Genomic DNA, 26,199 nt, shown 5'->3' on the forward strand with positions numbered 1-26,199 from the left:
TGATGATGATGATGATGATGATGATGATGATGATGATGATGATGATGATGATGATGATGATGATGATGATGATGATGATGATGATGGTGATGATGATGATGATGATGATGATGATGGTGATGGTGATGATGATGATGATGATGATGATGATGATGATGAGGGTGATGATGATGAATTCTTAATAATGTTTAATTATCAAAATACAGTAGGATCTTTTTTGTATGCATCTAATGGCTAGGGAGTTCCAGTTGAGTAAAGTAATCATCAAAGGGGTCCATAGGTGAAAAAATGATTAAGAAACTCTGCTCTAGAACCAAAAATAATTTTGATAAATCAAGAATTTAAGCTGTATGGTATTTGATATACCTGTATTTGTCTAGATTAGCCTAAATCTACCTTGACTGAACAGACCTATAATCAAAAACATTCTTGCCAAGACTGACAATTTTTTCGTTCCCTTCCAGGCATCGTCTACCTGAAATACATTATCCAAGGTGCAATTCTCTTTTCTAAAATAGTCAAATATTATTCGATGAGCCTTTGGTTGCTCTTTCTAGCAGGGCAAGCAACCACACATGCAGGACCCCTTGTTGATGAAAAATAAAATAATAATGAAGTAGAATTACTAGTGAGAGTGAGAAGATGCTTCTGTAACAAATGGCAAAGGATTAAGTTTACGTAATAGATTAAATATTAGAATATAGAATAATTAATTAATAAGTAATATGAAATCATCTGATTACAATGTAGATAATCTGGATCCACAAAAAGAGTTTGTAGTTGTTTGGCTGCCAAGAGATTGTTTGATTCGTTAAACAATTGAAACCTAAGCAGAGTTGGGCAGTTAAGAAGCTTACTTCCCAAATATAAGGTCTCAGGTTCAGTCCCACTGCATGGCACATGGGACAACTGTCTTTTACTATAGCCCTCGGCTGACCAAAGCTTTGTCAATGGATTTGGTGTGTTATAAATGACATTAACAAGGCCAAGTTTTGAGTGAGTCAATATTTGACTTACTTCCTCGTTATTTTAATTGGTAATGAAATGATTGGGATGGAGGATACCTCAACTCTCCCTAAGAGAATGGGAATTTTGGTCTGTTCAGACTGAAGGTTTCCTTATAACAAAGAAAAAATTTAAAATATTAAAAACTTTGTTACATCTTTGTTTCCCCAGACCTCAGGTAAATGTAAACATTTACCTTGTCAGAAATACCATATTAGACAGTAAAATATGTCTTAAAAATCACCCTGGGGTTTCTCATGCAAAGTGGAGTCTATGTTACATGTTTAATGCTTTCCTGAACAAAAAGTCTAATGTGGAGGTACATACTTTTCAGAAAAGTCACTTTGTATCATGTTTTGACTGATTATCATTCTCTTCTCTTAACATTCGATACATTTGGTTACTTAATACAACTACTCAATGTGATATCAGCAGGCTTTGCTTGCTTGAACTTGGAATGTAATGGATATTACTTCAAGTATCCAAATTCAAATGTGACACCCTTGCACTGGACATTTATAGCAGCTCACTCACCTCCCTGTTGTCTACTGTTCTGTTTTTGTGTCTTAATAGTTTCATTTTGTGTGAAAATGCTTTCCGTTTTAGTCAAGCAAACTCCAGCCTTTGACAAGGTCAAATAAGATACTTTTACTTTCACTTCAACCTGGAAACAAAGAAGTGATGAAATTTTGATGCAAAATCAAAAAATAAACTTTTGCATTAATTTGAAGTGAAAACTAAATCTTGCCAAGTTCAGCACCAAACAGCAGGTACGAAAGTGAAAATGGTGGGAGGGAATAAAGAGGAAAATAAAAGCCATGAAACATAAAAGAGAGAAATAAAAAAATAAAAGGGATGATAAATACAAATATACAGATGTCACCTTTAAATTTTGGTGAGTATATATTCTTTTGTTTGTGCACTTGTGTGTGTGTGTGTGTGTGTGTGTGTGTGTGTGTTGTGTGTGTGTGTGTGTGTGTGTGCAGAGAGAGAGAGAGAGAGAGAGAGTCATAACCCAACTAATTAGGGAGAGAGTAAACTTAGATGAGGTGCAGTTAGGTTTTGTGCCGGGGAGAAGCATCACTGATGCTATATTTCTGGTAAGGCAGCTGCAGGAGAAATACCAAGCCAAACATAAGCCTCTGTACTTGGCCTTTGTTGACTTGCAGAAAGCCTTTGACAGGGTCTCCCGAGACCTTATCTGGTGATCAATGCAGTAACTAGGGATAGATGAGTGGTTGGTGAGAGCTGTACAAGCTATGTACAGGGATGCTACCAGTAAGGTGAGGGTTGGCAATGAGTTCAGCAAAGAATTCAGGGTACAAGTAGGGGTTCACTAAGGATTGGTGCTCAGACCCCTCTTGTTCATCACAGTCCTCCAGGTAATAACAGAGGAATTCAAGACAGACTGCTCCTAGGAGCTCCTCTATGCTGATGACTTTGCTCTCAAAGCAGAATCACTATCTGAACTAGAGAAGAAGTTCCAAATATGGAAGCAAAAAAACTTAGCAAAAAAATCAAAGTCTTAGTAAGTAGGAAGGCAGACAAATCACAAATCCCTTCAAGTAGATGGCCCTGCTTGATCTGTAAAAAAGGCGTAGGTAGAAACTCCATAAGATGCACCCGGTGTAAGCTTTTGGACACATAAAAGGTGCAGCAATATCAGAGGAAGGTTAAAGGGGAAACTAGCTTTGTATGTGGTAGATGCACAGGTACAATAAATGCTGGAAATGTGCAGAAAATAGACTCCATCAACTGCTGGGGTGGGGGCAGGCAAGAGGTAGTAGATAGCTTTCGTTATCTTGGTGGCCAAGTTAGTAGTGGATGCTCCAAAAGCATGTCTGTGAGAATAAGATTAGGCTGAGTAGATAGATAGATAGATAGATTCAGTTGAATATGGTACTTAAGTTAAAGGCACCAGAATTTAGTGTGGTATTATCCATAAAATTCAAAATGGTGTGATTATAATGAACTCCATTTAACTCCATTTTCATGCGACTCCATTTAACTGAACAATGCATTGTTCAGTTAAATGGAGTCGCATGAAAATGGAGTTAAATGGAGTTCATTATAATCACACCATTTTGAATTTTATGGATAATACCACACTAAATTCTGGTGCCTTTAACTTAAGTACCATATTCAACTGAATCTATCTATCTATCTATCTACTCAGCCTAATCTTATTCTCACAGACATGCTTTTGGAGCATCCACTACTAACTTGGCCACCAAGATAACGAAAGCTATCTACTACCTCTTGCATTGTTCAGTTAAATGGAGTTGCATGAAACGATTGTACCGCATTACCTCTGGATATCCTTGTTGCTTATTTTGATTATATATCGTCAGTAAATCATAAATCTAAAAGAGGAGCACGCTCTAAGTTATAGATCAATAGAGTATTTAGAGAAAGCTAGCTATGGCCGGTGGTTCATAGGGTGACCCAGGCTTTCGCATCTATATGCATTGTGCAAGGGAATGCATCAGCCGTGACGAGTCTTTTTTTGAAACAGCTTTCATATTTGATATAACGTCTGTATTTTGGTAAATCATAAACTGAGAATTTCTTCAAAAGAAAGTCGAGACCGAAAGATTACAAAACAATTGTGGTAGTGGTGGTCATGAAGAGAGATCCCTAGTCCTCACCACTGTCCCCAAAACTACATCATCATCATCATCATCGTTTAACATCCGTTTTCTGCGCTAGCATGGGTAAGACGGTTCGACTGGGGTCTGGGAAGCCAGGGGCTGCATCAGGCTCCAGTCTGATCTGGCAATGTTTCTACAGCTGGATGCCCTTCCTAACGCCAACCACTCCGCGAGTGTAGTGGGTGCTTTTTACGTGCCACCGGCACAGGTGCCAGGGGGGTCCGGCATCGGCCACGATCGGTTGGTGCTTTTAATGTGCCACCGGCACGGAAGCCAGTCGAGGCAGCGCTTGCATCAGCCATGTTCGGATGGTGCTTTTTATGTGCCACCGGCACAGGTATCACAACTACTATTTCCATTGATATTTATTTCGATGTTCATGTACTTGACTCAACAGGTCTCCTCAAGCACAGCAGGATGTTCTGGAATCCAAGGTACTTTGAATGGGCTGGGGCTATGCGGAGCTGGTGCAGGAAGCAGCCCGGATCTTTGCAGTCACAGCATATCTCCAGAGATCTCGGTCCTTCGCCATTGCCTCAGTGAGGCCCAACGCTCTGAGGTCATGCTTGACTACCTTATCCCATGTCTTCCTGGGTCTACCTTTCCCCCTGATACCTTCAACTGTTTGGGAGTGGCACTTCTTCACACATCTCTCCTCATCCATCCGCAGTACATGACCATACCATCGCAAGCGTCGCTCTTGCACACCACATCTGATGCTTCTTATGTCCAGTATTTCTCTCAGGGTGCTTACACTCTGTCGTGTGTGCACACTGACATTACACATCCAGCGGATCATGCTAGCTTCATTCCTTTCACGTCTACGCATGTCCTCTGCATCCACCTCCACTACTAACTTGGTCACCCAGGTAGCGGAAACTATCAACTACTTCTAGTTTCTCCCCCTGGAGTGTGATAGAATCTGTTTTCTGAGTATCTGTGGTGTCTATTGTCCCTGTGCATCTGCCGCACATGAAAGCTATCTTATCAGTTAATTTCCCTTTGATGTTGCTGCACCTCTTATGCGTCCATAGCTTACATTGGGTGCATCTTATGGAGTTTCTACCTACACCTTTCCTACAGATCGAGCAGGGCCACCTGCCCGAGGGTGTGTGTGCTGAGTTCGCCTTTCTGCTTACTATAACTTTGGTCTTTGCTACATTTACTCTAAGGCCCTTTGATTCTAACCCTTGCTTCCACACCCGAAATTTCTTTTCTAGTTCCGGTAGTGATTCTGCTATGAGAGCCAGGTCATCAGCATAGAGGAGCTCCCAGGGGCAACCTGTTTTGAATTCCTCTGTTATTGCCTGGAGGTCTATGATGAATAAAAGGGGACTGAGGGCTGAGCCTTGGTGTACACCTACTTCTACCTGGAATTCTTCACTATATTCGTTGCCAATCCTAACCTTGCTGACAGCCTCTCTGTATAGAGCCTGTACAGCCCTTATTAGCCATTCGTCAATCTCCAGTTTCCGCATCGATCACCAGATAAGGGATCAGGGGACCCTGTCAAAGGCTTTCTCCAAGTCCACAAAAGCTATGTAGAGGAGTTTATCTTTAGCTAGGTACTTCTCCTGCAGTTGTTGGACCAGTGGTGCTTCTACCCAGCACAAAACCGAACTGCATCTCATCTAAGCAAATTCTCTCCCTAATGAGATGGGTTATGACCCTCTCTGTGACCTTCATCACCTGATCCAACAGTTTAATACCCCTGTAGTTATTTCTATCTAGAGCATCACCCTTACCCTTGTAGCAGTTGACTATGGTGCTGCTACGCCAGTCATTGGGTATGACTCCATTATGAACTACCTGGTTTACAATGCGGGCGACTAGGCCGTAGCCCACATAGCCAGCTGTTTTAAGCATCTCAGCAGTGATTCCTGATGGGCCGGGGGCTTTACCTGGTTTCATATCCTTAATTGCCTTAACTACAAGGGAGCTGTCTATTCGGATAGCTGGTCCCTCTACTGGGTCAACATTTGGCAGGCTCTCCTCCTCCCATTCATTCTCCACATTCAGCAGTCTTTCATACTGGCTTCTCCAAGCCACTTTCTTTTCACCAACATTAAAAGCAAGTGCCCCATCATCCATGCGGACACATTTCTCTCCTATAACATCACTATTTTCTCTCACACACTGTCTGGCAATCCGAAATACCTCAGCTCTTTGGTCCTCACGTCGCTGGACATTGGCAAACTTCTTCTTTTCTGCTACATCTTTGGCTATGTATACCTGCTGCCCAGCCTCCCTTTTGGCTACCTGGTACAGTTCCCTGCTACCCCTATCCCTCCAGGCTTTCCAGGCCTGTTTCTTTGCTCTAATGGCTTTGTCTACTGCACTATTCCACCACCACGTAACTCTAGGTCTGGAAGGGACTTTGCACCATACACAGACTTGGTCTGTGGCACTCAGCAAGCTGTCCCGTAGAAATTCCCAGCTACCTTCTATGTCCGACGTCTGAAGCTCCTCCTCCCTCTCATCAAATTTCTTGATGAGGATGTCCCTAAATCTCTGACCATGTGAAGGATTCTTTAGCTTCCAAATCCTTCTTTTCTGGATTGGTTTGTTTCTTGGAGTCCTTCTGGCCTCAAGCTTAAAGTCACTGATGATTAGTCTATGCTGAGGGATACATTCTTCACCCGGGAGGGTCTTTGTATTCAAGAGCGACCCTGCATCCCGCTGTCTGGTGACGATGAAGTCTATTTGGCTAGCGGAGTCTGCTGACTGATAGGTTATAAGGTGGCAGTCAGGCTTCCTGAAGTTAGTGTTGCAGATTAAAAGGTTACATGCATCACAGAATTCCAGTAGTCTAGTTCCCTCATCATTTCTGGTGCCAATACCATGGCCACCGTGTACCCCAGTGAAGATACCCGATTCCCGCCCAACATGCCCATTAAAGTCTCCACCCACAAAGATGAGGTTCTTGCCACTAGTCTTTGAGGTAGCCTGTAGAAGGGTATCATAAAAGTGGTTCTTCTGATCATTTGTTAGTCCTGCTTGTGAGGCATAGGCGGAGATAATCGTAGCTGTGCCACTCTGTAAGACTAACCTGAGCTTAAGCACTCTATCGCAAACCTTGACAGCCTCTATGATCTTATCCACCCATTTCTCCGCAAGGAGAATGCCTACACCCCCTACACCATCCATGTTACCTTGCCAGAAGACTTTATACCTATGTGGCTTGCCTGTGAGGACCCTAGCTGAAGCACCTCTCTATCTTACCTCTTGTATGCAGCATACATCAACCTGTATTCTCTCAAGCATCTCTACAATCTCACTAGACTTACCTTTCAATGTACCAACATTGACAGTGCCAACTCTGAAAACTGGGAAGGAGATGTGGGGAGGAGGGGTGCAATTCAGCGCCTGAAAAGAAGAGGGTTGTTGTGGTGGTGATCGTTTTTTAGGCCTTTTTCATCTGATCTCTCTTCCGAACTGACAACATTCAAGCATTTAGGCATGTTACGGTTATGGCCCCTGCCGTACGATCTGCAATCATTAAAATATACACACACAAAGAAATTGCAGTTTTGGGGTTCTTTCATTTCTGGCCCTTTCTCTCTCTCTCCGTATATATGTGTAATATATATATTTCTTTACTGCCCACAAAGGGCTAAACATAGAGGGGACAAACAAGGACAGACGAAGGGATTAAGTTGATTACATTGACCCCAGTGCATAACTGGTACTTAATTTATCAACTCCGAAAGGATGAAAGGCAAAGTCGACCTCGGCGGAATTTGAACTCACAACATAATGGCAGACAAAATACTGCAAAGCATTTCGCCCGGCGCGCTAACGTTTCTGCCAGTTCGACACCTTATGTATATGTAATATATGTGCAACAGACATACACGTGTAGGCATGTTAGTCTTATTAATGTGTGTGTATGTGTGTTCATATATATATATATATATATTATATATATATATATATATATATATATATATATGTATATCCATTCGTGTCCGTTGCCAGCCTCGCCTGGCCCCCGTGCCGGTGGCACATAAAAGCACCATTCGTTCGTGGCCGTTTGCCAGCTCTGTCTGGCACCTGTGCGGGTGGCACGTAAAAAGCACCCACTACACTCACGGAGTGGTTGGCGTTAGGAAGGGCATCCAGCCGTAGAAACACTGCCAGATCTGACTGGGCCTGATGAAGCCTTCCGGCTTCACAGACTCCAGTTGAACCGTCCAACCCATGCTAGCATGGAAAACGGACGCTAAATGATGATGATGATGATGATGATGATGATGATATATATACGTTTTTGAATTAATAAAGAAAGGGAGGGATTTTTTTCCTTTTGAACGGCAGTTTTCAACACAATTTCTAGTTAACTAAAAACACTTTTAAACTTCGTATACTAGTAGAATGTGTTTATAAAACATCATTTTTTCTTGGCTTTATTGAGAAAATTCTATATGTTGTAACATATTTCGACTTTAATTTCGAGAATTTTCCGTAGCGGTGTCATATGAAATTGTCACCCATAATTATAACCCTAGTATCGATCTATTGCCTTTCAATCTATTTTAGGGTTAGGTTTAGAGTTATGGTTAGGGTTAGGGGTGGGGGAAGGGTATCTTTTTTCTTCGCAAATGTAAATAAACGCAATCTGTTTCTTAAACGAGGGACATATTCATACAGCACGGAATGTTTTCACCCCAAATGGAGGTCAGCGATTGGTTAAAATTGCCGAAATGCTCGAAATTAAAGTCGAAATATGTTACAACATATAGAATTTTCTCAATAAAGCCAAGAAAAAATGATGTTTTATAAACACATTCTACTAGTATACGAAGTTTAAAAGTGTTTTTAGTTAACTAGAAATTGTGTTGAAAACTGCCGTTCAAAAGGAAAAGATCCCTCGCTTTCTTTATTAATTCAAAAACGTAAATATATATATATATATATATATATATATATATATATATATATATATATATATATATGTGCAACAGACGTACACGTGTGGGCATGTTAGTCTTATTAGTGTGTGTGTGTATGTATGTTCATATATATATATATATATATATAACAATAATAAAAAGCGAGGTATAAACAGTAACTGCTCTGTAATATAAGCGGGACCAGCCATCTGAATGTGGCTAGGGACAGGGCGGAAATGCATCAGTAACACCCCCACCACCCCGCCCTGTCCCTAGCCACATTCAGATGGCTGGTCCCGCTTATATATATATATATATATATATATATATATATATATATATATGAACACACATACATATATTACATATACATAAGGCAGCGACGTTAGCGCGCCGGGCGAGAATTTATCAGACATAATGACAGTATTTATTTCATAAATAAAATCTACTGCTGTAATTTCAAACACCGGTTTATCAGACTTCGATCTGTGCAGGAATGATTGATAGAAATTCCACAGAGGCAAGAAATGGATAGCAGACGATATTCTTACGCAAAATATTTCATTTAATTCATTTTGACAAAAAGAAAATATTTGCCGCCCAATTAACAGAATATAAAATAATTATAGAAGAAATTTAGAAACAACAATTTATATAATATAAATAATTCAGTTTCTAAAACAGAATAAAAATCGCAGTTTTAAGAAGAAGAAGATTTTCTTCGGCACATGCTCAGTGTTGACATCCGGAACTAGTAAGTTTCACTTCCGGTGAGGCGGTTTACTTCCGGTCTGATTTAATGGCCGAGTTCGGCTGTTGAGAAATTTTTGGGCAAATTCTCCTGATTTTGCTTCAGGAATACAGAAATACATTTATAAGAAAGTATAACACAGCATTCCGAGTTGGGTTTGTTCTCCGACGGCGATATTTTGTTTTACGTTTAACAGAAAAGGTTTCCAACAGATTCGGAACCCAATTAAAAACCCCGAAACAAACTCATTAACAAATTACAATAACATCACAAAAACAAAAACCTTCCAACTTGTTGTTGAACGATTTTTGAAACAAAGAAAACCTGTGGGTAAGTAGAGAGCAACCTATTCTTTTAAATATCTCAAGTTTTACGAAATCCGTCGCAAATGAAACCAGAAACTCCGCAATTAAAAACGTGTTTTGGGTCGAAACAAAGGTTTTTGGTTTCGGTTTTGAGAATATTTTGGGTTGAAATATTTGTTTAAATATAATTAAACCGCTGCAATTTAGCTTTAATTAAATTTGATTTTAGCACGGTGCTGTTGTTGTTGTTGTTGTTAATATATGTGTAGAATATTTGTATGTATTGAAGGTGTTTAAAAGAGTCACATGTTTGTGTTTACTTTGGCCAGAAGAACCGAGTGAAGAGGAAAATGAGAAACGATCAAGTGTTAAATGCTTTCTATAGAACTACTAAATGGATTGACACGCGTATATGTTAGGTGTGTTATTGTTTTCTTTATTGATTCCACAACGGAAGACCGTCACGTCGAGCCTGACTCAGCCGAGGAACCGCTACACGGACTTTCCACTTGCTAGAAACTGCAGCCAAACTCCTCTAAATCACAACCACCGTCGTCTTGAAAAATATACACTTAATTTATGTAATTCAAAGGAAGATGAGATTGTCATGGCTGGAATGCTTTTAATATCTCTGCCGCCACCAGGTTGACCAGACCCTATAGAACAACCAAGATGCTGAAAATAGCCGCAATTCTTCGGGTCTTTGATTCTGTCTTAACCGATACAAACACAAGTGCGTGAAAAGTTTGTTTTCTGTTAATTACCCCCACCCTTGTCTCCCGCCCCACACCATTATCTATTAAATCCTAATTCTTTGATTTAAAAAAAAATATATTAGCATTTCATTTTAAGATAGTCTCGGAGCTTCTTGTTTCCATACTCTGTGAGAAATTCCTTTTTCATAATGTTCAATTTGATGTAATATTCTAAGACAACCTCACCTCTCGCCCTTGTCTGTGTTGTCAAGGTAAATTACGGTTGCATTGACCAACCCCTGATCCACCCTTGATGTGTGGTTGCTATTTTTGAGTGGGTTATCGTTTTAACGTCCACTCTGCTTATGCTTACATGGATCAGAGGAATTCGTTGGGGTAGGTTTTCTATGGGTGGATGCCCTTACTGTCGTCAACCGTCACCTGTTTCCAAGCAAGATAATACTTTCGTTTGCAACTACCATGCGATGTCAAAACGAGGAGACCCAAACACATGCATATACTAATGCACACATACACGACAGGCTTCTTTCTGTTTCCATCTACCAAATCCACTCACAAGGCTTTGGTTGGCCCAAGGCTACAGCAGAAGATATTTGGCCAAAGTAGACTGAACTTCTTAACCATGCAGCCATGTATGTGCCTTATACATTATATATATATATATATATATATATATATATATATATATATATATATATATAAACAATTCATAAATAAGGGCAAACGAAAAAATTTCCAATGCCAAATATGCTGAAAAAATTTTATCCTACAAAAAAAAAAAAAAAATTTTATCCTACATTAGATATAAATTTCGAAAAAAATTTTGTCCTATATTAGATATATATATATATATATATATATGTGGAGGCGCAATGGCCCAGTGTTTAGGGCAGTGGACTCGCGGTCGGAGGATCGCGGTTTCGATTCCCAGACCGGGTGTTTGTGTTTATTGAGCGTGAGCGAAAACACCTAAAAAGCTCCACGAGGCTCCGGCAGGGGTTGGTGATCCCTGCTGTACTCTTTCACCACTCTTTCTTCTGTTGGCCTGCTCACTTAGCGGGGTGGCGTCGTTCGAAGGCTAAAACAATGCGAACGCTTTGTGATCTGGTCGGTCACGTGATATATATATATACATACGCACACACACACATACAAGTGAGTGGACAAAATGAAAGAAAAAGGGACTCAACACATTTCGCAAGAGTTGCATGTTTTATTATTTAAAACAGTTTGACCTGGCTGTGTGTGACTTAGAGTTTCAAAGGCTTCCTACAGAAACCCAGCTCATTCAAGCTGAGGTTAGCATGTATATTGTCTGTATGATGGATCATCATAGTCCACTTTCCATGCTGGCAGGGGTTGACTTCAGCAATGTGACCACACATGTGCTGTTGGCAAATTAGCTTCATTGACTGACAGGTGATGGTTGTTTAGAGAATGCGTGGGCTAAGACTATGCACCTTCATTGGTCAGTTAAAGTTGAGACAGTGTCACGCGACAACTTGTGGGGCTGCCTGCTGGAGCCTAGCAGCAGGTATTTAAAGGGAAAAAATTTAATGAAACAGTCTCACCCACTGACACTGGTTGACGCTACCTCGAAGAGGCCAGGGAACAGAAGAAAGAAGACATGCACCCAACACCAGAGCTGAAGACACCTCCGAAAGGTGGGGGCCCCACTATATCAAAACGGTAGCGGAGTAGGGGCCGAAACCAGACGTGGTTCCTCCTGATGATGTCTTGAGCTAACTGGATCCTATAAAGGAGCTGTTGTGGTAGCAGACCACGAAACATGGTTGAAATTCCTCCTTGGACTTTTCCCTTTCTCCTTTCCAATGAAGATCTATGCTCAAAATGTCAAACTCTCTTTTCACCGGGCATCAAGCTAATTGCATTCCTTGTGCATGTCCTCTTGTTGTCTGTTAATTTTATTCATTTATTTGAATTGACTATATATATATATATATACACGCACATATATACAGGGTCTTGCGCAGATAAATTGAGATAATTTTTACAATGCATACGACTGGTTATAAATACTAAAATAATGGTAGTAGACAGATATAATTTTGTTACAAAAAAACCCCATTTATCACTGTTTGGCTGCCCTTTTGGGGCCTTCACATGAGAATAAAATCTTTTTGCAGCTGCTGCAATCTCTGCCTTTTTGATTTTGCATGTCGCATGCACGATGCAGGTCTTCAAACTGTTGACACTGGAGAGTGTGGTGAAGCATTGGTCCCTTCTTGAAGTACACCCCATAAAAAGTAACCAAGAAGGTTGAGATCTGGGCTATTACTGGACCAGGTGTTGGCCCTCACAAAAAATGGCACCCTCTCACCAAGGAAGACCTGTGTTGCTTTTGACTCCTGGCATGCTTCAGAATCCTGGATAAGCACCACATTGTCAGGCCCAAACTTCAGCTACATTCAAGGTAATGGTGAGTTCTTCAGGATGTCCAGATACTCCTTTGTGTCGATCTTCAAGCCAGACTCAATGAAGTGTGGATCCAGGATGCTTCCATCACTCGACATAGCTTCAAATACCATCACAAAGGCTGGATTCTTCATCTCAGGCACAGGAGGGACATCAGAAGGGTTGGATACAATCACTCGAGAATTTCTGCGATTCACCTCAGTGTCCACAGTGAACTTCTCGTCCAGAAGCATGAGAGTTTTTCCTGCACCTTGATGTTTGATGAATGACAGAGGCTTTGGGCTACTCTCAGCTCTGATTGCTTTGACCTTGACTGTTAGGCAGTGACGGGATCATCGAACATAGCTAGTCATGCCAAGGTTCCTGTTCACAGCTCTGAACACTGTGGAAAGGGACACATTGCATTTCTTTGCAAGAGTTGTCATGGATGTAGGTGGGTTGGCACCAATTGAGCGTTTGAGGCCAGCGAGAAACTTTGGATTGTGCTTGGAATCACTTTGAGTCTTGTGTTCTTTTCTATCAATCTTTCTCTCTTCTTTAAATTGTTTATACACATGATAAATTGTTGCTTTTGGAAGTTTTGTCAACTTCACAATTTATTGGCAGTGTGCCCAGGGCTCACCAAAACAATAATGGCAGAATGATTCTGTTGTTCCATGACCTTCTGTCGTTGAATCAGTTCATAATTTACCTGACAAATAAAGAGGAGGATTAGATTTTCAAGCAAGCAAGGTTTTGTCAAAAAATGAAATGCTAGACCCACCTAAGTCAATTGCTTAAAGTTGGTCTCAATTTATCTGCAAGACCCTGTATATATGCTGACAAGGCTGTGTGGGTAAGAGATTTGTTTCCCAACCATGTAATTTCAGGTTTAGTCCCGTTGCATGGCACCTTGAGCGAGTGTCTTCTACTAGGTTGACCAAAGCCTTGTGAGTGGATTTGGTAAACAGAAACTGAAAGAAGCCTGTCATTCTTGTTGTATGTTTGTGCTTGTGTTTTGCTGTCTCCTTGCCTTGACTTTGCGGGATACTCGGAAACAAGTTTTCTGTTCTTTGGTATTTAACCAGATGCAATGTAAGATGTGTGTTTACTGGGAGCAATATTCTGTTGGTGGTGATCTTATTTGATCCTTGAAGAGAGCTGAAGTGTTTTCTGGTTTTGAAGAGGAATCCTGGTGTTTGGGCTGTGAGTTTTGTGAAGCCTAACATTTCAAGTGATATTTTAAGAGTTTCACATGTATTTTTTTTTTGTGCATTGGTTGTAGCTTTATATTGGTGAAGGAAACAAGATGGACAGGACTCCACTGGAGAATGTATTTGATGTCTTCTCTTTCTGTTGGGACAGTGCAAGGTTAGCATCAGTTGTCTAGGTTACATAAAGATGATGCTTATGTACCGGTCATAAGAGTTGGGTGAAGGACTGCATCACCTGCATAGCACTGGACATTGTTGGAAGTGATGGCAGATAGGCTGTTGATGTATGGGAAGAAATGTGGAGAAGATACTGGTGCCTTGGAGCATGCCAGAGATGATAGTTTGTCAAAGAGAGCTGCATTGGTATGACCCGACAGGAGGCTTCTGAACCAAACCCTGCTGGAGCCCATGTATAGAAAGTTTAGGTAGGAGATTGCATGTGGGAAACGGGGCCTGTCAAGTACACTAATAATATTGTTTCCAATAAATTTCTCAGAGAATGAGGAGCAGTTATTGAGTGTGACGGGAGAGCTGGTTTCCAGTCGATGTGGTTTTATATATTGGGAAGCGAGTTGTTAACATTGTTCCCCCTCACCTTTATGAAGTTGGAAGCGAGAGCAATAAATTGATAGTTCAGATGGTTGGCCATATTAAGAACGGGATACATTGTAGCTAGTTTCCAAATATAGCAATCGATATCTGTAGGAGGGACCAGAAGCTTTGGTGAGGGCAAGAATTCTTGGAAGGAGCAAACCATACCCATGATCTTTATAGGTTCTTTGAGACTTGCTGACATTCTGCTTCATCCTTTTGGGACCGTCTCACCTAAAACCATCTTTCATTCTATGATCCAAACTCCGTTTTGAAGTAAAACCTTCGTCCATCAGAATCTCCTGTTAATCCATGTCCCAAACACCAATTAAACGATGACCGAGCTATTTTTTTTTTTAACTTTTCATTTGTTTCGAAATGAATTAAAGCAAAGACTGTGTATTTCAGGAGAAATATGGTAACTGAATGGTTAAACTGTTGTAGTTAACTGCAATAAAGACATTTAGTTGGGGGTTGGGGGGTTGGAGGCCAGTGTTGTGAGAGAAATGATTGGATATAGTTGTTAGTGTGGGCCCTGAGTGGAGTGGTGGTGATGGACACAACGTGATGAGAGGCAAAAACAAGTGAATGAAGGTGGCACAAGAACAGACAGTTTTTGAAGAGCAGAAACCATTGTAGAAGCAGTAGAAAAGGCAGTGAGAGGACACAGCATGTCTGTGGACCAGAAGCTGGAATATGCTTGTGATTGGTTTCATGTTAATTAATCACATGACCTTTCTTTGAATGTCGTCTGTCTAGGGTGTGTGTGTAGTAGCAGCAACAGCAGGTGGAGGCGCAATGGCCCAGTGGTTTGGGCAGCGGACTCGTGGTCGGAGGATCGCGGTTTTGATTTCCAGACCGGACGTTGTGTGTATTTATTGAGCAAAAACACCTAAAGCTCCACGAGGCTCCAGCAGGGGGTGGTGGCGACCCCTGTTGTACTCTTTCACTCCAACTTTCTCTCACTCTTTCTTCCTGTTTCTTGTCCCAGACTTCCTACGCAACCGCTGAGCCTGGATGTGCATTCATCCATCCAGCGATGCTCTTGGTGTCGGGGGTTGACCTGCTTTCTCTTCTGCAGGTCTTACGAATAGCAAAGGACCACGTTTTGGACTTCTCCCAAGAGGATGAAGACCGCTTCACTCAACAAACAAACAAACAAGCAGCAACAGCAGAGTTCCAGATAAGGGATCAGCCTGAACTCACTCCATTGTGGGTCTTGCTTGATCGTAGTTGTTGGGAAAGGAATTATTTGTTTTGGTTCTGAAGAGAAGGGCTAAACTTTGAGTTGCAATTTAAGCTTATAATAAAGAAGTGTTTGCCAGGAGAGGTCATCACCGATCGTGAGGGCTAGCATTTGGAGTGATTATGAGGGCCCTAGTTACATGTTGCTGGTGTTTAAGGGAATGTGTTGCAATGTTTTCTTTGTATGTGTATTGCTGTTTTTTTTTCTCATAAGAGAAAAGATGGCCTGACTCCCATTAAATATTTTTGAGCTCTCTCTCTCTCTCTCTCTCCATGAAGTCAATGCAAATTTGGAGGAGGTGTCTAAATTACATGTGATGACAATTGGACAGGGAAGCTTACACACTGCTATTATACAGAAGGGACATTATTAGGGCCAGTGGAGTTGTTGGTTTGAAGTAACCAAGGAGACCTTACCGTTTGACATGTGTTTGTACATGAGGATGAGTCTGGTTGAGGAGAAAGGGGATAGATCTAGAAAATATGTATCTAGGGCAAGGGTCAGCAAAGTGGTTGATATTGAGACCTTGGGGGTCTATGTGGCCATCCAAGGGGTAAATAGACATGAAATATTTCTACTATATCAATGTAGTATGATGGAAGAAGAATGAAGACATTTTTTAAATCAAGAAGTTTTATTAATTATACTTTGTAATTTTATTTTAGAAATGTACATGATGGGGGGGGGGGTCTTTAAGTTATTGACGATTGCACAAAGGAATCAGTATATAAGGAGTTTGCTGACCTTTGATCAAGGCTTTGCAGCATGGAGTAAAGCAATTAGTGAAGATGGAGGTTTTTCTCTCCAGGAGTATTGTTCGTAGAATCGTTTTGGTTAAAATGTGGAAGAATGGAGTATTTCACAAAACTGGTGGAGATTCTTTTAGTTAGGGTCCAATAGGATTGACTGGAATTTGAGAGGCAGGGACACTTGAAGCCTTTGTGGTTTGGTTGAATGTTTTGCATCCTTTGTGGTTTGAATTATGGCTTTACAGTATTGATAATAATACCTTCTGGTTTGTAGGGGATTTTTTCTGCAGCCATTGTAGACTTTGTGTTTTGGCTGAGCAGCTGCAACCCACCTATGAGTGAACCTCTTGGGTAGATGAGTTTTTTGTTTTGGGTGGAAGGTAGAGGGATATATCTAAAAGGAGGGTTGCAGTCATCAATGTCGCTGTTTCTGATGGGGCAAAGATGAAGCTTAAGTGTTGCCACGGATTGTGATGAAGAAGCCGATGCAACTCAAACCCTGCGAATAACATCAAGTGCCACAGGGTCCAGGAGTGCAATTTGTTGGATTGTTGCAGGGGACAGATGGGATTTGTTGAGGGAGATTTTCTACAGCTGAATGCTTTTCTTGTTGCCGTCCCATACCTGTTTCTCAGCAAGGTCCTATTTTCCCCTCCTCCAGACCAGTTTTCACAGAAGATTGCAAAAAAAAAAAAAGGGTGCTACTTATACAATGGTGAATTTTGTTTACAATTAACACACTCTCTGCAAATTCTTCCAATGACCAGCAACTTTTTGACCCTGTCACATCCTGCCTGGAGGATATCTACCTCACTTCACTCCTCTTTGAATCCAAAGTCATTATCCTCAATGCTCACAACACTTGGCTCGTGTACTCACGCATACTTTGGCTACCGACATCTGGATTCCTTACTGTTAAATAGAAACACTATAACATTTATTCAGACAAGTTTTTTGACAAACAGGTATTCAGTAAAATTTCCAAAACTATTCAAAATGTTTTACCACAAATATTACAATGATACGGCCGGTTGGTCTCTTCTGTGAATGTATTTGTGAGTAAGTACTTCTTTTAGACGATGATTCACCCCATATCACAGCAATATCTTTGTGTTCACTTGTGTAGGTTGGGCTGCAATGCTTTAGTTTTTTAATAGAATCTCTTTTTATTCATATTATTTTGTTCTTCTAGAAGTTATTTTGTTATATTTTTTTATGTGTTTCTTTGATAATTTTATGCTATTTATTTCTGGGTGTGTCTCAAAATTGCTTTTTTCCTAGATTTTTGGAAAGCCATTTCCTTGATATGACCTGAAGGATCTATTTTGGCAGTAAAGTAGACCTCTAAATATTTGGCTCCAGTCCATTTTTGTCTATTTTGACTTAGCAGCACAATGATGCTCCTTCCACAGCCATCTTCTATGCTGGCAAGGGTCGGATGATTTGTCCAAAGACCACATCATGTTCCATTGTCTACTTTGGCATGGTTTCTACTCATCTGGATGCCCTTTCTAATGTCAACCACTTTGCAGAGTGTACTGGATGCTTTTTTCACGTCACCAGCACCAGTGATGTTGCCAAGCAGCTTGCATGACTACGGACTCTGAGAGATGGCACCATGCTAGGAAAGTATGAGAAAAGGTTGCCAGAGCAGAAGAGATTTCTTGCTATAAAGATGCTACGACCAATCATGAAATTAGTTTTTCTACTAAATTATTCTTTCAGTAGTAAAAATGAATTAAATGAAGTTAATTCTGTGTTTATCAAAACTTTAATCAGGTAGACAAGAATAAATGTCACATTTGAACAAAAATCAATAATAAGCTGATCAACCAACCATACAACAGGTTGTACACCATACAACAGGTTGTACACCTACACCATACTCTGTATTACTGGCAGCATTTGTGAACAACCTGACACAATTTGAATAGAGATGAAGTCTTTGGGAGTTTAAGATTGTATAATTCAACAAGTTAGATTCAATTGTTGAGAGAATTTTGCAATTCTTACAGTTCTTGTTATGGTCTTCCAAACTTGCTAACCCCATCTTTACTTTTGATATTATTCCTTCCTGCTTTTTGCTGATTCTCATACAGCTAAATCTGTATAAGCTCTTAATTTCATGATTGTCCTCATATGACTGCCGCCATATTCCATTCCTGCAAGGCTTGGATGATTTGACAGAGAAATGCATTGAGCACCGCTGTCTGCTTTCACATGATTTCTACTGATTGATGCTCTTCTTAACATCAGTCACTGTATTGAAGATGCTGGGGCTTTTTTCATGGCACCAGCACTAGTGAGGTCATCAAGTAACTTGTAAGACCCCTTGACAGGGTTGGGTGCAACATCGAGGGAGGTGGTTTTCTGTCGGGTGTTGAGAGGCTAAAATACGATAAAGAGACTCTAACAGTTGTTTTAATGTGGAGGAGATACACGGCTACCCCAACAAGTAAGGGAGAAAGGATGGTGGAGAAGAAGTGTCAAGGTGTAGCCTCAAGGTCCAAGAACATAGATATAAGAGAGAAAAGGGACAGAAAATTGAGGATGGCTGGCTGGGTGGGTAGGTTTGGCAGAGTGTAAAAGGAGGAGAGTGACAGATGAGTAGAGAATGGAGGTGGAGGCAGTTTATAATCATCATCATCATTTAGCGTCTGCTTTCCATGCTAGCATGGGTTGGACGGTTCGAGTGGGGTCTGGGAAGCCAGAAGGCTGCATCAGGCTCCAATCTGATCTGGCAGAGTTTCTACAGCTGGATGCCCTTCTTAGCGCCAACCACTCCGTGAGTGTAGTGGGTTTTTTTTTTACGTGCCACCCGCACAGGTGCCAAACGGGGCTGGAAAACGGCCATATCTAAACCCCTCTTCCACCTCCAAATTGCTGGCCTTGTGCCAAAATGTCGAGCAATAGGCGCAGGAGTGGCTGTGTGGTAAGTAGCTTGCTAACCAACCACATGGTTCCGGGTTCAGTCCCACTGCGTGGCATCTTGGGCAAGTGTCTTCTGCTATAGCCCCGGGCTGACCAAAGCCTTGTGAGTGGATTTGGTAGACGGAAACTGAAAGAAGCCTGTCGTATATATGTATATATATATGTGTGTATGTATTTGTGTGTATATGTTTGTGTCTCTAGCATTGCTTGACAACCGATGCTGGTGTGTTTACGTCCCCGTCACTTAACGGTTCGGCAAAAGAGACCGATAGAATAAGTACTGAGCTTACAAAGAATAAGTCCTGGGGTCTATTTGCTCGACTAAAGGCGGTGCTCCAGCATGGCCGCAGTCAAATGACTGAAACAAGTAAAAGAGTAAAAAGAGTAATGGTGTTTGGAGCATAGATTAACATTAAGTTTTTATGGATCACTTTAAACTAAGAAATTTGTATCATAGAACTAAGGGCCGTCTTGGGGTCGGTTGATGTCAAAGGGTTTATGAAGCCTTTTGCATTCAGGTTATTCTGTAAAAGGTGCAGCTTCTTTATTCACGCATCATCTTGTAGTTTCAGTATTTCATTGTGGTTGTTTATTTTTAGGATAACAGTCCAGGGTAGGTTTGAGGGGCCAGATCTGACTGGTTTGAACATAAAACAGGGAGAATATTTGGGGCCCAGGATACAACTGGTTGAAATGCTAAAGGTTTAGATGTGTAAATTATCAAAAATTATTCTTAGAATAGATTCGTTTAGATAAAACTGAGTGTTTTTGTTGTGCAGAATCAGAGGAGGTTGTTTATCTCCACAAATGTTTGCTTCATTCGTTTGCACACAACACTTGTTGTCTGCTCACATGAGCTGCTGCTGCTGCCATCCTGATATTTCTGCCAGAAGCTGGAGTTGTATTCCTGATAAGTCTTTGAGAGAGAGAGAGAAATCAATAAAGCCTGCTGAAGAGAAAGTCATTCTGTATGCAGTAAAGCTGCATTGTTTTGGAGATTCTACTTTTGTTTCGGAAGAGTTCTGTTGATAAGGGTGGCTGGGTAGAGGGGGGGGGCAGGGGGTGCATATAGCTTTTTTACAATTCTCTGATTCTTTTCTTGATGTTTCCAGGCTCCTTACTCATTTATTTATATCTATTAATGTCTTTATTTCTGTTGTTGTTGTTGCTATTATTGGGGCAAGCTGGCAGAATCATTAGTGCACTGGACAAAATGTTTTGCAACATTTCTTCTGGTTCTTAATGTTCTGAGTTCAAATCCTATTGAGGTTGACATTGTCCTTTTTTTTCCTCTTCAGTCGTTAAAATAAGTACCAGTCACATGAAGGGGTTGATGCAAATCAACTTGCCTCTCCCCTCAGATCTGCTGGCCTTGTGCCAAAAATTAGAAAGAATTCATCATCATCGTTGAACGTCCACTTTCCATGCTGGTGTGGGTTGGACGGTTTGACTGAGGACTGGTGAGCCAGAAGCTGCACCAGGCTCAGTCTGATCTGGCAAAGTTTCTACAGCTGGATGCCCTTCTTCATGCCAACCACTCCAAGAGTGTAGTGGGTGCTTTTTACGTGCCACCAGCACAAGAGCCAGTCAGGTGGTTCTGGCAAAGGTGTTTTTACGTGCTGCATGCATGGGAGCCAGTCTGGCGGCACTGGTAACGACCACGCTCGAATGTTGTTTTTCATGTGCCACCAGCACATGTGCCGGTAAGGCGACACTGGCACCGATCATGTTCGAATGGTGCTTTTCATGTGTCACCAGCACGGGAGCCATCCGTGGCCCTGGCAATGATCACGTTCGGATATGCTTCTTTTAATGTCCCACTGGCACAAGTGCCAATCAGACGGTACTGTCATTGGCCATGTCAGCAATTTTGATTTGTTTACACTTGCCTCAATAGGTCTTTGCAAGCAAGGTTGATTGTCCAATGAATGAGGGGTATTCATAAATGGGCTGGTTACACCCACGGGCATAGGCCATGGGCTATGGTCTCACTATTTAAAAAGAAAATAAATAACCTTCTAAAAGCTGCAGACCCAATCTGAATTTGTGGCTGGGGCAAGGTCTCTGCCAGATTGACAGTGACAAGGCCATAAAAGAGAAGAAACCGGCTTGGCAAGATGGAGAAAGAAAGAGAGCAAAAAGCTGTATCAAGTAGCTATGGCGGAAGCTAGGTAACAGGTTTATCTAGCAAGGGCAGAAGCAGAAAGAAAGAGGTTTGCTAATGCTTAACAGCATGAAGATCAGAAACTCAAAGTGCTGTGGGTCAGAAAGAATTTAGATATTATGGGAGAGATGTGTGTATGGATGGATAATGGTCTGCTTACATTTAGTGACCCAGAGCGAAAAGAGGAAAAGCTGTCTAGAAAGCACTCGGTATACACTGCAAAGTGGTTGGCATTAGGAAGGCCATCCAGCTGTAGAACCCATACCAAAAACAGACTGTGGAACTTGGTGTGGCTCCTGGCCTTACCAACCTATGCCAACATGGAAAATAGATGTTAAATGATGATGAAATAAAAGTTTAGAATAAAAAATATTAGAGTAAAGATTATTTGCCAACACAGTCAGCTGAAATAATAATCCACCTGAGTAACGAAGGTGCTGATGCCTTCAAACCGGATCTCTTTGGGAATCAAATTGTGATTGAGCGTAAATTATGTCGTGACGGAGTAAATGGTTACTGTATTAAATCAAGCACTGGTAAGCATCATCATCATCATCATTATTATTATTATTATTATTATAGGATCAGAATCGAAATCGATCAATGGAAATTGCAGATGTGTTACCAGTGCCGGTGACATGTAAGAGAACCTTCCGTTTCGCGACCGTTGCCAGCACCGCCCCGTTTCGTGTCCATTGCCAGCCTCGCCTGGCCCCCGTGCCGGTGGCACATAAAAAGCACTATCCGTTCGTGGCCGTTTGCCAGCTCTGTCTGGCACCAGTGCGGGTGGCAGATAAAAAGCACCCACTACACTCACGGAGTGGTTGGCGTTAGGAAGGGCATCCAGCCGTAGAAACACTGCCAGATTTGACTGGGCCTGATGAAGCCTTCTGGCTTCACAGACCCCAGTAGAACCGTCCAACCCATGCTAGCATGGAAAACGGACGCTAAACGACGACGATGATGATGATGATGATAACATGGCAGTTTTGGTTTAGGATGAATGTTGCTGTGATTTAGCACCAGGCGACATCGTCTCCAGCTGCCTGTATGACACGATCTGCGTCCTTATATTTTCGAACAAGGGAATCTAGCACCCCCATTCAGCTCAAAACAATATGTGTGAGTAACAATATCTTGTGAGTTATATAAGGACACAGATCGTGTCGTATAGCCAGCTGGAGACGATGTCTCCTGGGGCTAAATTACAGCAACATTCATCCTAAACCAGGACTGCCATGTTATGTTGGCAGACAATCTTTGCTCCAAAGTACTGTTGCTGAATATCTCTTGTTGTGAGATTTACAAATAGTAATTTTCTAAAGAAAATATTATTATTGTTTACTACAAGTTATCGTTACTATTAGTTTTTGTTTACTAATTCAGTTGGTTGAATTTATTTATTTCATAATGTGTATTTGTGTGTGTTATATAATATATGGGTGGGTTTATAAAACAATCATGCGTATACATGAAAGAAAATAGGTAGGGATACATAGAAATATAATGTATAGTGGGTTTATTTAACCCTTTGGTTACCCGATTCCTGTTAAATACACTGCCAGCTTCACAGACCCCAGTTGAACCGTCCAACCCATGCTAGCATGGAAAGCGGACGCTAAATGATGATGATGATGATGATGATGAAGAATTTATTAAAATAACTTTATCATTATTAAATTGGAGTTTGGAACATAGATTAATATGAATTTTTTAATGGAAGATTAAAATTTTCTTTAAAATAGGAAGTTTGTATCATAAGTCCACAGGCTGTCATGGGCAGTTTGGTATCAAAAGGGTTAACTCTCTTGCCAGGTTATAAAACTTGGTATGATGAGTTTATGCTCATGTATTTACACACTCTTGAAACTAACCATCTTCTGTTGCCCTTCCTTAATTTCATGCCAGTCTGTTGATGTAATCTCTTCAGAATAACAACATTGGTCTTTAATATATTCAGTCATTGCATAGCAGTAGGGACTTGTAAAAAAATACAAAAAGAGACCTATCTCAACAATGGCTGGTCATAGCCTTCGCATGTGTGGGACTTTTGATCAGGTGATGGCAATACTTGGACATGAATTTGCAGCCATCATATATCTATCTATTTATATATTCTTTTATTGTTTTGACTGTAGCCATGCTGGAGCACCACCTTTTAGTCAAAGAAATCAACCCCTGGACTTATTCTTTGAAAGCCTGATACTTATTCTATTGGTCTCTTTTGCCAAACCGCTAAGTCGCAGGGACATAAGCTCACCAGCATCGGTTATCAAGTAATGTTGGGGGGACACAGACGCAAATATATACATATATTACAGGCTTCTTTCAGTTTCTGTCTCCCAAATCCACTCACAAGGCTTTGGTCAGCCTAAGATGCCACACAGTAGAACTGAACCCAGAACCATGTGATTGGGAAGCAAGCTTCTTACCACACAGCCATGCCTGTACCTATAAATATATGTCATGCTTTGTATTAAAAAATAAGCTATAAATGTGGTCCAACCAATGTGTTGGTTAATCTGTGGTTTTCTCCATTTTCTGATTATTTTAATATATATATATATATAATCAAAATAAGCAACAAGGATATCCAAGGTAGAGTAGTACAATTGTTTCATGCTACTTCATTTTATTAAACACTGTAAGTATTACATCAGTTTTAAAATGTCGAGCAATCTTCAGCCACTTATATTTACATATTCATCTGAATATATATACATATATATATATATGTTCTTGAGCGTCCAATAATACTTTATTTGTTCCACGTCCTCGCGTTGCTGTGTTTTTTTTGTGTTTTCTTGTTTGGATTAACACATATGAGAGAGAGTGTTTAGGAAAAGAAATGATTGAACTATTATGGCTAGTCATTGAGGTTCTTTCACAAGACAGAGAGAACATTGATTGTCGTATATGTATTATGTATCTACCTATATCCTATATATATATATATATATATGTATAAAATCCTGTATATGATATATATTGAAATGGAAAGCTCTATTCCTGATGCTCCAAGAGTCTTTTATTGTTTTTCTCATAGAATTATTTTTCTTTTAATATAACCCTTTTTATTATGTTTTTTTCCCAAAAGTTTGTTGTGTAATACTCAGAATTGTAATTTTATTTTTTCTCCATTTCAAGACCAGAGCCATTGTATTGATGCTTTTACCTCATTTATCGTATTTCAGTTAAACCTTGCAACACAAAAAAAAAAAGAAAAGAAAAGAAAAGACTGTATTCCATCGTCTTCGATATTTTTTAACCAAAATGCTTGGCGAAAGATAGTCATTTTGAAAACTTAAAAGCAACTCCAAACAAAAACTATTTTTTTCCCCTTGGTTTTTTTTTCTAAATTTTTGGATTGAAGTTTTTTTCCTTCTTTTCTTTCCCCTTACTCTCCGTATTGAAAAAGTGTTGGAAAGGGTTTTGCTTTGCTTATGTTTGGTTATTGTGTTTCTCTGGCTGCTTTCTTTTCAATTGATATCATCTTATGACTCATCTATTGATCATTTGCATATTTATCACTGGAACTTATTATGCTGTTTTGATAGGGAATATTGACTCATATAAGATAGCAAACTCTGCCCCCCACACACACACACCCCAGACTAGGGAGTTAGATCTATCAGAATGATAGCAGATGCAACGTTCAGCGGAATCAAAATCCCTGCTCCTCCTCCTCCTCGATATATGAACTCTCTCTGTTTGTGATATCTTGGAGAAGTAAAAATCTTGGGAAAATCTTTGTTTCCTCAAATGTTTACATTTAATCACAATGTTGATCTGTTTGTTATTGGCTCGGCTTTGATCTATTGAACTCATTTGTAGCAATTCTATGCTGTGCCAACTGATAGCACGATATAGATAGTTGTAAGACAAACAGTTGGTAATGCTAAGCTGTTGTCTAATGAACCCTCCTGGACGCTGCGACCAGAGGCAGGGCTTACTGCTGCACTCCACTCCACTGATCCTAATCACTTAATGGTTCTGACGTTTAGAGGTTAGCGAATATCGCATCCTTCGGATTTCTTTTCTTTTTCTTTATTCATTTCATTTATTTTTATATATCTTATGAGTTTGTTGTTGCTCTTATTGATTCGTAAGTGTGTTGCAGTTGTCTCTTGACTGGTTTTTCAGTCTCGTAAAAGGTTTCAAATAGACTCAAACTGTGTCTAAAATAAAGCAACTGCTTCAGAAATCTTTTCTACTTTTACATTTTATTCAGACCTCAATCAATTTTCAATCTTCTCCAATTAATCTCTCAACAATAAACATTCTTAATGACTTGATGAAAACAATTGTTTCTGTTTTTAATGTAGATGTATTTAAGTTAAGTTAATTTTTTGGCTCAAAAAGCAAAAAGCAAGGCCATGTAGGGGTACATGGAGTTATGTACAGGGTGGTGTTCCTTATGAAAAGGAAGCCTGTTCTGTGTTTGTCTTTTAATTTTCTCAAATTGTCCTCTTGTTGAATGCAAAGGGAAGTCAAGACCAGTTCTGTGAACCTTCCACACGTTTCCATAACTTATTTTTATTATTTAAAGCAGGAGTTGAAGTCAACTGT

The 26,199-nt window shown here is 40.4% G+C and overlaps 2 protein-coding genes across 2 annotated transcripts in view; one reads left to right on the plus strand and one right to left on the minus strand.

Annotated features, from left to right (window-relative positions):
* Positions 1–3,270, minus strand: part of LOC115209178 (basic proline-rich protein-like) — a gene marked incomplete at its 3' end in the record, with an annotated part of 25,397 nt that extends 22,127 nt beyond the window's left edge. The window contains exons 1-3 of the mRNA XM_029777414.1: positions 3,229–3,270; positions 1,540–1,669; positions 1,065–1,117 (exon numbers count right to left, since the gene is read on the minus strand). Coding sequence (XP_029633274.1) covers positions 1,065–1,117; positions 1,540–1,669; positions 3,229–3,270 — 225 coding nt within the window. The remainder of the gene's footprint in view (positions 1–1,064; positions 1,118–1,539; positions 1,670–3,228) is intronic.
* A 6,058-nt stretch (positions 3,271–9,328) lies between these two features.
* Positions 9,329–26,199, plus strand: part of LOC115209808 (glucose-induced degradation protein 8 homolog) — an 82,233-nt gene continuing 65,362 nt past the window's right edge. The window contains exon 1 of the mRNA XM_029778361.2: positions 9,329–9,629. The gene's annotated coding sequence lies outside the window, so the exon portion shown is untranslated. The remainder of the gene's footprint in view (positions 9,630–26,199) is intronic.

The sequence above is a fragment of the Octopus sinensis genome, linkage group LG3 (assembly GCF_006345805.1).
Source record: "Octopus sinensis linkage group LG3, ASM634580v1, whole genome shotgun sequence".
NCBI classification, from domain to species: Eukaryota; Metazoa; Mollusca; class Cephalopoda; order Octopoda; family Octopodidae; genus Octopus; species Octopus sinensis.